General features: G+C 36.7%; 1 protein-coding gene across 1 annotated transcript in view; it reads left to right on the top strand.

Annotated features, from left to right (window-relative positions):
• Nucleotides 1-15,776, top strand: part of MYOM2 (myomesin 2) — an 81,346-nt gene that overhangs the window by 37,780 nt on the left and 27,790 nt on the right. Inside the window, exons 16-25 of the mRNA XM_059835882.1 lie at nucleotides 406-589; nucleotides 3,032-3,206; nucleotides 4,594-4,715; nucleotides 5,519-5,539; nucleotides 6,915-7,106; nucleotides 9,654-9,776; nucleotides 14,126-14,304; nucleotides 14,474-14,588; nucleotides 15,181-15,337; nucleotides 15,441-15,547. Coding sequence (XP_059691865.1) covers nucleotides 406-589; nucleotides 3,032-3,206; nucleotides 4,594-4,715; nucleotides 5,519-5,539; nucleotides 6,915-7,106; nucleotides 9,654-9,776; nucleotides 14,126-14,304; nucleotides 14,474-14,588; nucleotides 15,181-15,337; nucleotides 15,441-15,547 — 1,375 coding nt within the window. The remainder of the gene's footprint in view (nucleotides 1-405; nucleotides 590-3,031; nucleotides 3,207-4,593; nucleotides 4,716-5,518; nucleotides 5,540-6,914; nucleotides 7,107-9,653; nucleotides 9,777-14,125; nucleotides 14,305-14,473; nucleotides 14,589-15,180; nucleotides 15,338-15,440; nucleotides 15,548-15,776) is intronic.

The following is a 15,776-nucleotide window of genomic DNA, read 5'->3' as shown; positions in this document are numbered from 1 at the left end:
AAAGTAACATCCCCCTCCCTAACTTTCTGCAGAATTTGGATTAGGACTTGCTTGCTTTATATCGAACCTTTGGGTGTTCAAGGGGGTTTTGCAGGACGTGAGAGTAATTCTTTTGGTACCAATCACAGCTGACAGTCATGGCCCTAACTGAAGGCTAGCTGTATGTACAAGCATGTATATACTGAAGTCTAGACAGGCAGGGAAACAGTGAGGTATTCGGACCTTTTTGTAGAGTAATGGAATGCATGAGCTATGAGAATTTGCATATGTTAAAGTGAGGCATTTGAGAGTGATCTGTCTCTTATAGCTCTTAAATAAATTCATGACAGGATGCTCATTTTTTGACAGTTCACAGAAGTGATTCACAGCTTTCTTTTTTTTTCTTTTTTTTTTTTTTTTTTGTAGTCCATGGTTGGCAGTGGAAGCTGGCAAAGAGTCAATGCACAGGTTGCAGTTAAATCTCCTCGCTATGCAGTGTTTGACCTTGCAGAAGGAAAATCATATGTTTTCCGAGTCTTGTCAGCAAACAAGCATGGCATCAGTGATCCGTCTGAAATCACAAAACCTATTCAACCACAAGATACTGTTGGTAAGGCATTAATTGTAAGGCATTAATATTAAATACAATTGATGTTTTACAAAATGGAAATAGACAACTGTCATCATAATTAGATTAGTATGATTACAATAATAGTAATCAAATCCACTTGTGTTCAATACTGTGAAAGATTTCAAAACGACCAAGATGCTAAATTTTAGAAATATCCCAAAATTTTCCTAATGATCACAAGTCTCCTTGTTGAGACCAATAATTGTTAAAAAGTTAAATTAATTTTAGTTATTCATTCTTCAGAGTGCTCTATTAATGTGACTTGTCAAAAAATAGGATAATACAGGTTAATTGCTAACTTAGATAATTATATTGTCTGGCTCAGGTAATTATATACTACCTAATTCCCTGCAGTTTCAGCTAGATAAGGTAGCCTTTTGTTTCTTTCTTAGTTGCAAATTACTGCTGATGCAGAATTCCTGCGGCATGCAGATGAGTAGATTTCAGGGATAGGGGAAGATACATCTACATATTCAATGATAACTTTCCAAATGAATAAGAAATGTTTATCTTAGGACCGCATTCAAAAACACAAGTGAAATTTTAGGGACTGGTTATTCATCTTGTTGCTCAAATGTTTGGTTTGCTCTTGCAGTTTTGCAGAGGTCACATACAACAGCCCCATGCATTGACAGCTGTCACCTTAATATCTTACACATATCTTACTAGTACACTTGCTAGAAATGTAAGAAATATTTACAGTATCTGATACCATAGTTCACTAAATATTGATAGATGCAGCCTTTTTAATGTTTACCACAATTTCAAAAAATATAATCCATCACCTTTAGCTTGATCTGTAACTATACATGATGAAATAAAAACAGCTTTTGCTTTTATGTATTTGTGATTTGATGTCTCATTAATGCATATAAATTATTTAAACCGTTCAACATTCCCCAAGGTAGGGAAGAAAAATACTGTATTTATTTCACTTAGTACAGAAAATAGGCTATCCCTTAGGGGTAAACGCAAGATGCTGTGAATAAATCATAGCTATAGCTGAAAGCAGAAAGCAGAAGATGCTATTTTAAAGGAAACTGCGGGAGTATTTTCAGAGATGGATTTTACCACCTGAGCTAAAATACATCAGACACAAATGGCTCCTTTTAGTTGCCTGCACATAGCACCATTTCACATTCCTGAGGGCAGCTGAGACAACTTCATGGGGATGGCAATCATTACACAGGAATTATGGGTAGCTTTCTCTCTTCTTGATCTTCTCTACAGATCAATATAAACTAACAGTGAACTTTCATTGCATGTAAAGTGAACTGTGTACTATGCTACATTGGGAGAACTGTAGTCAACAGATTGAAGGAAGCTTTATTCACTTCTGCTTGGTGCTGCTGAGGTTGATCCTGGAGGATTGGTTCCAGTTCTGTCTCCCTTTGTCTCGAGGGATGGATGTAGAGGAACTGGAGAGGTCCACTGGATGGCAACCAAGATGGCCAGGAGCCTAGAGGTTGTGACCTGTAAGGAGAGGTGGAGGTAGCTGGGCTTGTTTAGTTTCGTGACGTACAAAGATGATGGTGCCAACCTGTTCTCAGCAATGCCAGATGACAAAAAAAAGAGGCAACAGCCTCAAATTGTAGCTTAGTAAATTCATGTTGGACATACTCTCTCAGTGAAAAGGGTGCAAGAGTGCAATGCTGGAAGAGGTTGTGCAGGGAAGCTATGAAATCTGCATTGTCAAAAGTTTTCAAGACTCAGACAAACCTGTGAAACCAGTTTAGTGTTGGTGATAATCCCACTCTCAGTGATAGGTTGGACTAGATGAACCCCAGAGATCCCTTCCAACCAATGCTCCTATGCTTCTGTGAAATCCATCTAGCTAAGTTGAGCTAAACACTTAACATTCAAACACATGCTTGAAATTGTCCTGAAAAGCTGACCTTTTCTGAATTGGAGTTGTCATTAGTTGACTGGAAGGCAGTATTTCTTAATACTCATGATATCATACCTCTACAGTTTATGTGCATTTCTTACTGATGCAGTAGTGCTACAGGGACGTAAGCTATACATAAACCTCTTATTTAAGAGAGAACACTTGAGAGATAACATTTTCATATCTGTATGCCTTTATCTACACTGATATTTGAAAATATGTTCTCCTACAACTCACTCCTCAGAAAACCTATACAAAATCAGACAGGTAGGGAGCCTCATAGCTTAGAGTAAGTTTACTCTAAGTAAACAAATAGAAAAATAAGTCTATTTATACACATGTATATAGAAGTTTCCAGACTTACAGTGAAACAAATATACTAAAATATATATCATATAGCAATATTAACATGGTAGGAGAAGTCACAGCTGTAGTGATTAAATATGATAAAAGTATACAGTGTTGTATCTACCTCAGCTTACTTTTATTTTTATGTATTTCATAATACCATATGTTTTCTGTCTCTTTCTTAGCTGTCCCATCTGCACCTGGTCGGGTAGTGGCCACAAGGAATACAAAAACATCAGTTGTAGTCCAGTGGGATAAACCAAAACATGAAGAGGATTTGTATGGCTACTATATTGACTATTCTGTAGTGGGATCAAATCGCTGGGAGCCTAGTAACCATAAACCTATTAAATATAACAGGTATTGACAATACTTCTGCGTTTTGGGGAGGTCTGAAAACTGTAGGAAAGTTTTAAGCCAATTTATGTGCTAAGCAATGGTGTTATCATGGAAGGTAAATGTTGACTTAATGTGAAAAAAAAACCAGTCTGCAGACTCTCAGAGCTAAGTTCTTCAGATTGCAGAGCAGACTTTCTCCTCCCCCCTTTTTTTTTTTCTCCAAAGGGAAGCATCTTTTGTCTATTCCATGACTTTCAGTTATAAAAGCAGGTTCTAGAGACATGATTCTATATGTCTTGGACATGAGTAAGCTTAAATAAATGCCTTTCTTAAAGCCTGAATTATGTTATGCGGTAAACAGACCTGATGCACAGGAGAAAGAGTATGAGAAGGAGAGGGAACTCAAAAGCTTTCCTGGGTGTTTCCTCTTGGAGTCCATAGTCCATGGACATCAGGGCAAAAGGGCAGGCCATGACTGCTATAAACATGGTGGGGAAAGTGCTTCTGCTGCTAACACTGCTGTGCCATAAATCCAACTGTCCCATCCCAGAAACATCAGGCCTCCCTGAGCTGCTGCATCTATGGATAAAGAACAGTAGCCCCTGTTTCTGGTTCCCCTGTCACGATGCTAGCCCTGTCTATTTCTGATGCTTTCTTCCTCCTTCCTGAAAATATCACACTTCATTATGTGATTCTTCAAGTAATTTCCTTTGTGACAACCATGCTTACTTTTATTGGAATCACTCACCAAATGCAAAGTTTAGATGTGTAATTTATATTTTCTTGTGGGTATATAACAAGCACATCATGTTGTTTAGTGTATTTTGTGTTATTAATTAATTCTGAGTGACTTTGTATTCTGCTGAATCCTTAGATCAAGTAGTCAAGGAATTTGATCAAAGAAAAAGTAGAGACTAATTCTTGGTCAAAGGGATTGGGACAGCACAAAAATAAGAAAAACATTTCATTTTTTCACATGGGAACATATCCTACAATAGAATAGGACTATTCTATCTGCTACAATAATTACCTAAAACCTCAGATCAAAACTGAAAGCTATTTTTGATAGTGACTATGAAAATACAGTGAAAAATATAGTCCCTTCCCAGAATAGATTAGAATTTAGGAAGCCAAAGTTCAGAGGGAATATATCATAGTTTATCTGACTCTACCTGGTAGAGCAGCACTAGCAATTTAATGAGTACTGTGACTTTTGTTTCAGTGTCCCATCCAATTATGTTGTACTACATCACATCATTGTATTACGGTTTCCCTCTTGGAAATATTTTCCTTTGTGAAGCATTCATAAAGTTGAGCTTTCTTATTGTTGCCAAGATTTCATGTTACAGCACAGAATGGTTCCTGTAAAATATATACTAATACTTGATGCTATTTTTATTTCACCCAGGTTTGTTGTTCATGGTTTGGAAACTGGAGAGCAGTACGTCTTCCGTGTGAAAGCTGTGAATGCTGTAGGATTCAGTGAAAACTCACAGGAGTCAGAGGCTATAACAGTACAGGCAGCCCTTAGTAAGTATGATTCTGGTGCAACTCAGCTTCTTGTTTCTCGAATGAGTTACATATTTTCAGCAATCAACTCCTTTGGTCTCATTTGCTGAAACGGTACATTTTGCAGCTATCGAGCACATCCCCTTAGTGAAGTTTATGCTCTGGCATGTGGCTGTTCTACAGAGAAAAGATATTGTTTAAAAAAAAAAAGTTATTCATAATATCTGATAGAAATATTTGGTCAGGTTCACTATAATGGCCAGGCTGCCTTCTGCTCATTAGTTGTAACAAAGAAGCTGTAAATCTTAATCAAGATTTGACAAGTAGATTCTGGGTGATTTGGGGTGGTGCAAATCAGTTTAGCGTGGAATCTGCTCAGTTTAGAAGAGTTTCAGGAAACTTCATTACTGTGTGTCTGGACCAAACAGAAAATTCCCTTTGGCAACTCCCTTTGGCTAGAGAACAATTTACCTCCACTGCTACCCTGCAAGCAAAATTTCAGTGTAAGAACAATCCATTGTGCAACCTTCAGTAGGAATGATATATGGTGAGTGGAGGGCTGGATAATTATTCAGAACAAAAAGTACACAGATCTGGGTTACTATGGTCCAATTTTCATTTCTGCACAGTTTCAGTTTCATACTGAAAAATTTAAAATAGAACACCTTTCCCCCACCTGAATGGCTTCCACTTCTTGGAGAAGAAGACCAAAAGGCATACCTGCCAGAAACAATCCTCTAAAAAATTTATAATTCAGAATGGCTGTTAGAAGATAAATTTGGATGAGATTTTACTGACAAACTTACTCTATTCTATTTTTTTAGGACAAAGTGTGTCTCATATGGGTAGGTGGTGCACAAACACTTTCACATCTATCACTCCTATGCCGTAAATGCACTTGCACCTTTTATTTTGTCACTGTGTGTTTTGAAGATGAGGGTTGCATGGAGTATGTCACCAAACAGAGCACATGGATCTTACACACGCTTAAGGGATGTGGATGGCTTTTATCCATTTCGGTAGCCCTAACAGGAATTTAGCAGGACTATTTATAGGTGACTTACATTAGCATGGACAGAATCTTTCTGGAGTATTATTTTAAGGGCATTTATAGGAGTTTGCTATGGTCATTCTTATTTACCAAGAAGTGGCAATAATTGCAAAGGCCATGTTTTATGGCCTCTGAGTATAACACCACATTTGAAAATAAGAACAAAAGGCCAGTTCTGCTGATTACTATCTGTTTTCATGCTGATCACTACTAGTACAGCTGCAAGACCAGGGACTGTATTAAGGGCCTCTGCTAACATATTCTCTTCTGAATGAGGTAAGTCACATTCTCTCAAGTTATACTGGTAATTCAACTGAAAATATCAGATGAGCTTTAGGGGCAGGAGCTTAGCCTGTACTGACTGCAGCACAACAGAGTCAAGAAAAGAGTATCTTTGGGCAAACTTTCATGCATGGATGGAAAATACAAAGCAGCACTTGCTAGAAAGGGTGTTTGCTAGTAGTAGGGGTGTGAAAAGGTCAGGAAAACAGTTTTCTTAATCTCTAGGAAGATGTCTGGGTGACACTTCTGCTTCTGCTACAGATGGGAGTAAACTCATGAAGGTAAACTCATGAAGGAAATGTCTTTTCTGCCTCAACATAGATTAAGCTAGTGAAAGTCTAAACATTTTCTACTCCTTATAGGGCAGAAAGCACTCTCAGTCTGAAGTAGGCATATAATATGGGGATAGGAGGAGAAAACCATGAAGGCCATAGATCAGACAGTCATATGATTTCATTTCATTTAAGTTCATAGCCTTTTTATTTTTTCTTTCTTATTGGGTGATTCTCACTGTATTCCAAAAGTACATGAGCAGCTTATTTGGTTCTTAGTAGGAAAAGATCTCTGATTCATTTCAATCTTCTAGCATAATGTTTGGTCTGGAGACACTTTTGCTGGCATTACCATTTCCATACCAAAGATCATCTATTCCTTCTTGCTATCTCCTGAGAGGGCAGCACATTAGGCAGATGTTTCAAAAGCTTCCATGTTTATGTTTGGAGATAAAATTAATGTTGATTAGCCACTTTACAACTACTTTGTTACCAGTATGCAACTGAAAACAAAATGCTGCAGAAAACAAAAGCAATACAAAAAACTGTTAAACAACTTCTACACTGCAGTGTTTTAGACTCTGTCCTAACTCTCAGGTTGCTTATTTCTTATAGCTTGTCCATCATATCCTCATGGTATCACACTTCTGAACTGTGATGGTCATTCAATGACCCTTGGCTGGAAAACACCAAAATACAGTGGAGGTTCACCAATCCTTGGTTATTACATGGATAAACGAGAAGCTAACCATCAAAACTGGCATGAAGTCAATTCTTCCCTTATTACCCGGACGATTTACACAGTAGGTACTTTTTAATCATTATCTTTCTGGAGTTGATTTGTACTATTTCTTTGCTTTTGGCAGAGTTCAACCTTCTTGCAGAGAATTTCTTTAAATACTTACTACAACAAAACCAGGCCCTTCCATTGTGTATTTTGGAGTGCAATGAGCCTCAAAACTAGGGTAGAGAATCAGTGCATCTCCTGCTATGAAATTCTAAAACCAATAAGACCATTCAGATGAGGAAACTTTTGAGTAAAAAGTTGTGAAGCACATTTTTCATGAAGAACAATATGAGCTATAAAATGCTTCATAAACTATATTCATTAATGAGCACTATATGTGTCACCACTGTAATAACATGCAGAGAAAGGATGGAAGCATTTAGCAGGACAGATGACTGTGCTGTCTGTAGAACCAGAGACTTGTAAATGAAATGGAGATGGGCTGAGAACAAATGTAACTGTCCCTGTTCTTACTCTCAAAATCTTCCTTCAGCTGGAAAGGGAAGTATATTAATAAACCTAGCATTATGCCTCATCGCCTCCTTTCCAGAGTACCAGAGTGATGATTTTAGTTTTGAAATAAATTACTTCTGGTTGAGCTTACAATGTATTCAATGTTTCTTAAAAGAGGAAAATGTTGATGTGAACTTCTGTGAAGAAAGGTTAGGAAGATAGGATGTAGCAAGTAATTAATCAATCTGACATTTGTTAAATTAAGTTAAACAATTAGATTTTATTCCCAAATACTTCTTAAAATTATTTCTGCAAGTCAGCAACTTTCCTATAAACCTCAGGGCAGAAGTAAGTCTTTAGCAGATATTTGACGCTAAAGTTGAAAATAATGCTGCAGATGAGCTCCAGAAGAATGTTTCATGCACAGACGGCAACCAGCGATACTCAGGTGTATGTATGCTTGTTATTGAATTTATAACTGGCACCTCTGACATAGCAGATGGAGCACGGATGTTGAGAAATAAAAAAGTGTGGGTAGGATAGGCATGAAAGGGCAATACTAAGCAATGCTTTCCAGATATTTTCATTTTTTAATGCATTTGTAAACAAATGAGTAATGTAAATTAAGGGAAACCATTCAGAGTCTAATTAATTGGATATTTAAGTCTCAGTCCTACCAGTAACTGTATTTGTGCCTGAGGGTGCATCTTCATATATTAGTTTGAATGACTGGAATCTGAAATACTGATGGGAAATAAAAGCAAGACAGGTTTTAGTAGCACGGAATATTTTATGACATACTGTAAGCAGAGAAGGCCCTGAGATATACAGTACAGCACTGGGAAATCACTAAAGGTTTAACCCTCTCTGATTAAATACTTCTATGGGAATCCCACAAATATTCTTTCCCTCAATAACCGGGGATTTCAAAACCATTTTTACAGGCTGAGCTGTTATTCTCTCTTGTGAATCATTATATAGCTCTCTATCTTCAGGAAATACTATCTAAATTGTATTAGTGCCTGACTTTTCCTAGCATATATTGTTTGCTTTGGTCTTGTATTTGATGCTACCCCATCATATGTTTGTTATCATCCCATCAAATCTTTGTTACCATTAAAAAATCACACCAAAATCCTTTTTTATCTTACATTTTCCCAGAGAATATAGTTATAGTTTATTTATTCATGAAAATCTAAAACTGTTCAGTCTCCACTAGAAGTACTACCCTCAGCTGTCTCTTGAGACATATGATTAAATATAATTTTGGGAAAATTATGCAGAGGACTGAGGTGTAGAAGACTTGTTTATTGTATTTACATGGCCTGGAAGAGGAAGGATAGAAGAGGGCTGCTACCATGAGGTGCTCAGGTTGTCAAGAAGCTTGTCTACCTTGACCTCAAAATCTGAGATAGTGATGTCATGATGGACTCGTTAGATCAGCCAGGGTTCATTTACCAGGGACATTTGCAGACGTATAGCACAGATTCTGGTCATCCCATTTCCAGTGCTTACTTCCTCGCTTTATAATGGTAGGTAATATTAAGAGAAGGATGCATACAAGCCAGAAAAAATTACTGAGAGAATTTTTCCCAGAGTTGTATCAGCACACTGCTGGACTAATTGGGTTGGCTTTTCCTTTAGTTTCCTGTTGATTTCCTTTCCTCCCTGGTCAGTCCACTATGACCTTTTTAGACCAAAACACCATTCGAACCCTTGCTTAAGTGAATGGCTTATGAATAGCCATTCATAAGCAATGCAGGAAGGTATTTCATGTTAGAGCACTCACCCATAAGTATCTGCTAGTGGTCATTCATTGAATGGGCTCCCTGGACTTTTGCTCTAACCTTTTACAGCCACTCATGCTGATGTATTGAGTGCTATTATTCCTAGGATAATGTGGCTGAAACATGGAAGTACAATGTAGATCTCTGCAGTGTGTTTGGTTTAAGAGTAAAATCTTCAAATTAGATCCTTCCAGTACTCCAGCACAGCAGCAAGGCCTGATAATTAATTAACCCATGTCAGAATGCTTATTTTAAAATATTTAATTTATTAAAAGAATAAAAATAATCGCTTTTGATCTATTGAATTGTTTTCTCAAAAAAAGGTAGAGGATTTGACAGAAGATGCCTTCTATGAATTCAAAGTTGCTGCTGCAAATCTGGTTGGAATAGGTCAACCTTCAGATCCCAGTGAGCACTTTAAGTGTAAAGCCTGGACTATGCCAGAACCTGGTAAGTCTACTAGTTCCTCATGAATTTCAATTCAATATAAACTCCTTAAAACACAGTCAGTGCAATGTTCCAGCCAAACTCTGCTGGATGTCTTTTGGTTCATTTCTGCCATATTACCTCTTGAATTTGCCATTGCTTCCGAGAGCTCCTGTTAAAAGCTACCTCCACATCCCCACTTATGACATTGAATGTCTTGGGAACTGGGTGACCTTTACTTAGCTTGCAGAGTGACTCCTTCTTTCACTGACCACATCAGCTCAGAGCAGAAAGTCTTCAACCTTTAGTCTGTTTTTATCTCTATCAGCTCTTCACTCCCAGCCCTACAAGCTCCACCTCACACTCACTACCTATGCAATACATAGGCATCCCTGCACCATAACTGCAGTCTATTAAGAATATACCTGGAGTTTCAGACTCCAAAACTATGATTTTTGTTCATAAATAAGACACAACAGGGGCCTGTTTCTTGACATGGAGGCAAGTAGCACAGTATAGCTCACACTTTACAGCTAAAGTCTCCCAGTCTCAACTAGTGTGCCCTTATTTATGTGTTTTCCCTGGATTGTACCCAGGTGTTACCTGAGAGATTATTATTAGTCAGGTGTTAAAACAAATGTGCTAACAAACACAGTAGGAATGACTGTGTGATAGTACTCAAACCTGTGTTTAGGTTGCCTGTAGTTTAGCAGTGTAGATGTAGCTGAAGACTGTTAATTGCCATGCTAACTCTAAAATATGTTAAAGAAGAAGTATTGTGAATTCAGGACAACCAGCAAAAGTGTGTGAAACTTTAATCTACCTCATGTGCGCATATATATTTGTGCCTAAATGTTAGACATCTAGGGAACTGGTTCCTCTCAGTAATGCTCGAGCTCTGTAAATAATCTATGAAAGGGTTTTTGAAGGCACATTTGCTTATTTTATAACAACCTCATTCATACTGAGCAACACTTTTGCTGAAGCTATTTCTGATGTCTGGTACTGATTTGCCTAAACAGAAGGTGTCACAGTATAGCCCATAACTAAAACACAGGCACTTAACACTAATATATTTCTACCTTCTTTTCCCCAAAATGATGTAAAATGCTGTTGTGTTGTTAAATCGGATTCTATTTATGACATTGAGCTTTGGTATGCAATTAAGGATCCATTCTAAAAATACATGCTTATGTCATCAGGAGCTGTCTGACACCTACACACATCTGCTTCGTGCCTAAATGTTCATGCAGTTATTTTCTCAGTAAAGAAAAAAAAATCCAACCCCTAAATGTGATTTTATGAAACTATTGGAATTTTTAGTGATTTCAAAAAGGCATTATTAGCATAAGAAGGGAAGGAATTTTTAGTTTTCTTTTCTATGTTATACGTAAAAAGTAATTCTTGCCTGGAACAAGAAACAATTCAGTAAGATCATGGAATCACTTACTAGGAAAGACTCTCAAATGTCATCTAATTCAACTGCTTGCCCCCATGCAGGACCAGCTGTATCTATGTCATTGACAGAGGCTTGTCTAATCCACCCTTAAAGACTTCTACCCATGAAAAAGTCCAGTTTCTTTGGACGGGTTCTATCACTAATCTTACTATGCTTACAGCTTAAAAGCTTTTCTAATATTCCTGAATCTTTCTTCCTGCAATTTACGCCTGTTTGCTTCTTGTCCTGTCCACCAAGGACATGAAGAAGAGACAACAGCTTTTCTAAGCATTTAAAGACTTTATCAGTCTTAAGTTGACAAAATCCAATTCATACAACCTTTCCTCATAGATCATGTATTCTGTATCTCTAAATAAACATTTTTTTTGCTAGTCTTTGAATTTTTTCTAGTTGGTTCATGTCTTTCTAGAATGACAGTGCACAAACGGGAGACATTATTTCAAATAAAGTTTTTTCAATGCTGAGCAGAGAAATGGTAATGCCACACCTCCTACAATTATTTGCCTGCTTACAAATTCCTTTCTATTTGTCTTGTTAAAAAAAAATTACGCTGTTATGCTAAGTTCCAAGTTTACTTCTTTTTAATGCCCAGATTCTTTTTCTGCAAAACTGCTTGTCAGAGAGTTGTTCTCCATGCTTTCTAGCTAAATTCTTCTGAGCTCATATATCTTACCTTCTGGATTTAATGACATGGCAAAGCTGTCAATAATGAAACGTTTAATCTCCTGACCTTAACTCCCTTTGTGTTCATTACATTTTCTTATAATTTTGTAATATTTTGTATAAATACATCGTCAATGAAACACTTATTTTCCTTAAAGAAAGGATCTGCGATTTATACTCCCTACAGTGTTTTCAAAACGTCAGTGAAATTACCTAGTGTGTAAACAAGTGAGGATTATCCTTCATTTTAAATGATATGTAAAGAAATAAAATAAAAGGCACTTTCAGGAAATGAAGAGAGTGAAATTTCCATTTCCATAATGAACAATCTGACCTGTCTACTCCTTGGCTGATTACATTGTTCTCATTATGAAACTAGTTGAACAGAGAGTATTGCATTCTTCCTGCTTAAAAAACCACCATAAACAAACAACCCCCTCATCCCCCCCAAATCACCAAACTTGTTAAAATATTTCACAAGCCTTTTTTAGAATAAGTTTTTAAACAATGGCTTAGCAATAATGAAAAAAAAATAGTTGAGATTTAAGACTGAGAGAAAGAGGCTGACCCTCTTCCCTGACTTACTAAAGATGCTGAAGACTAATGTAATGTGACTGCAATATACTCCCAGTGTCAATGAAATATTCTTCTGCCTTTTGATATGTAAGGGAGGTTTCCTTAGAAAGGCTAAAATCCCTTGCAGGATTTCCAGCGCGAGTGATAGATTCCTTGCCAAGAGCCCATAATTATTTCATCCTTCTGCAGATCTCAAGTCTTAGGTATCTCTGTGAGCCCCTGTGAGTTAGCAATGATAGCTAATGAATTATTTTACATGACTTAAAAAAAAAGAAATGTTTGTGGTCTCAGAATCCTCAGAATAGAACATATTTCATTACACATCTTCTTCTACTGTCTAGATTTCTAGCAGGTGCATCTGCCAGTGGAATTTTAATTATCTGTGGATATATAGACATTTAGGTTGGGATTTTTAAAGAGCCCTGAAAGAAGGCTTTGGGCTCCTTGAAGATTGTAGTCTTTCCATGAGAAATCTAGTAGTTATCCTCATAAGGTCTGCAACAGGTACTTTTATGTTTCTTCTCTGAAATGTGCTTATTCGCTATTGGAGAAAGACTTTTCTACTGTTTTTGCTGTATATTTGCTGAATACCATCCTTTACAAATTTCATGTTCATTCATCACTGGTTAACATCATGTAGGCTGGAATGGCAGTCAGGTTTATTTGTAAGGTTTTTCTACTCTTCTTTATTTTAAATGGTGAGACGTGTTGTAGGGAAAAGTAATATCTTGAATTAGGCCAAACTGACAACACTGAGAAAATCCCTAAGTCTCAGTTACTTTCAGGTTTCCTTACTCTAAATTTAAAGCACAAGAAGGAAGCTTCCAGCTACATTATTTGGCTGAATAACAGTACTCTGTCATGGGTGTTTTCACCACGGTAGGAAACTGATATGGTTATGCCTTTATAGTCTACTGATATAAATAAATATCAAGAATATAGTGAAAAATAAATGCTACAAGTTAAACTGAATGGCACTAGAACAGTTAAGTGAAGGAGAAGGAAAGTATAATAGAGAAAACATAACCTGACAGCTGCAAAGGTATGAACTCTCATTTATTCATAGAGCATCAGGATGTTTTTGGAGTAAATAATTTTCCTAACAGTTATCCTCTTGAGAAGTTCTTCTTGGCTATCGTTATCCACCTCACGACGAAAAATTCTTCTGTCAGGGAACGAAAAGCCTGATCTGAAGTCCACTGGTGCCAGTGGGTTTTGGATTAGTCTGAAGGATCATGATTCATGTATACCAACAAAAATAAAAATCCTGATGCTGAATTATGAACCTGAGTCATGGTCAGTGAAGCAACTGTGATGTGGGACTGGTGAATTAAATAATAGACAAGAAACCTCTGTTACTTGCTGGAAAATTTTAAACTGCATGGATTTTCCACATCAATAACTTTCCCTTAAAATGGAGTTACTGAGATCTAGCTAAGAATGTAATGCTTCAGAATACTAATGTCACTCACTGCATAAAGCAGGTATTGCTATATACAGCCATGAGGGGAAAATGACCTAAATACCACATATACCAGGTTTATTGTAAAGGATGAGATTTTTGAAAGCAAACACAGTCAAAACAAAATTAAAGAGCTGCATTGTGGCCTCTACAGAGCCAGTTTGCAAAACTTTATTGTATTGAAGTGAACTTCCAATATTTGAAATATTTTAGGTCCTGCCTATGATCTCACGATTTGTGAAGTTAGAAATACATCACTGGTTCTTCTGTGGAAAGCTCCTGTGTATGAAGGCAAAAGCCCTATTACTGGGTATTTAGTGGACTATAAGGAAGTAGATACAGAAGACTGGATCACTGCTAATGAAAAACCTACGTCAAAGCGCTATTTTAAGGTAACATTTTCCTTAGTTAGTGTTAATTCGAAACTGAATTCTAAAAACATCTGATGGAGTACAACAAAGATGTGTATTTGAACTTGGGCTTCTGCTAACATCTTCATATAAGTAAACAAAAGAATTTAGATTGTGTTTTAAATTGGCTTTGCTCTTTATCTTGTTCAAGGTCACTGATTTACATGAGGGTCATACATATGTTTTCAAAGTTCGTGCAGTGAATGATGCTGGGGTAGGCAAGTCATCTGAGATATCTGAACCAGTTCTTGTTGAGGCACGGCCAGGTAATGAACTATTTTATCTCCTCTGCTTCTGAAATACTGAAATACTTAGAAGTGAATTTAATGAATCTGATTTGATATTGTAGGACAGATAAGTATTTCAAGAGTTAAGAAGCTCTTAGCCTTAAAACTTAAAGAAAAAATCATGTGGATGCAGAGGTACTGTCAAGACTTTTTGCTTTACTGGCTGCAGGAAATATTTGATAATCAGTTATTTTAGTCTTTATTCTCATAAACAAAGGTGCTACTTTCTGTGAGTGAAAAGAAGTATGACAATACATTTATTAAAGCTTCAAGAGTGATAATAAAATTAATTTACTTAAACTGTTCATATCTGCTCATATTCAGTTTCATTTGCTTTGTTTCTGAATAAGCATTTATTATTTTTAGCATTCCTTTTTTTTCTGTAGAGTAAGAATCTTGCTAGTATGTGATGCTGAGTCAACATATGACATAAACATGCTTCAAGATCTGCAAGGAAGATCAGTATCTGTTAGAGAAAATGGACAAAATTTGCATGGGCTTTAGTAATTTCTGAATTGCAGCTTGAAAGAAAAATGCATCCTTGACATATGAGTTGATTCCTATTTTGCAGGAACAAAAGAAATCTTTTCAGGTGTGGATGACGAGGGTAATATTTACCTGGCTTTTGAGTGCAAAGAAGCTACAGATGCATCTCATTTTTCGTGGGGTAAATCATATGAGGAGATTGATGATTCTGATAAGTTTAAGATTGAAACAGAAGGAAATCAGTAAGTCATGCCAGTCTATCAAATTATTAAAGTTTGTCCTGTTAAAAATCTCAATAACATAAGAAACCCTGCTAATTATATCCTTCTTTATTGATAACTTCAGTTCCAAGCTGTACTTCAAAAATCCTGATAAATCAGACTTGGGAACTTACTCTATCTCAGTTAGTGACACAGATGGGGTTTCATCCAGCTTCGTTATGGATGATGAAGGTAAGGTCCTTACCATCTCAAGTCTTTTTTTGTTTTATCACCTCTACTACACTAAAAATTGTCCAAGAAAAAAAAAGAACCCCACAACTCTCACACTCTTTCCTATGCATTAAGGAAAAACAAAAAAGACCACACAACAGGCTCTGTGCGATTACTTATTTTTCTGACTATCACAATAATGAAAGTTGGGATAACTTAAGGCAATATTTTCTTTAAAAAAAAGATAAAG

This window comes from Gavia stellata, chromosome 2 (genome assembly GCF_030936135.1).
Source record: "Gavia stellata isolate bGavSte3 chromosome 2, bGavSte3.hap2, whole genome shotgun sequence".
Taxonomy (NCBI): Eukaryota; Metazoa; Chordata; class Aves; order Gaviiformes; family Gaviidae; genus Gavia; species Gavia stellata.
The sequence above is the reverse complement of the archived record's forward strand: the minus strand, read 5'-3'. Positions and strand labels throughout refer to the sequence as shown.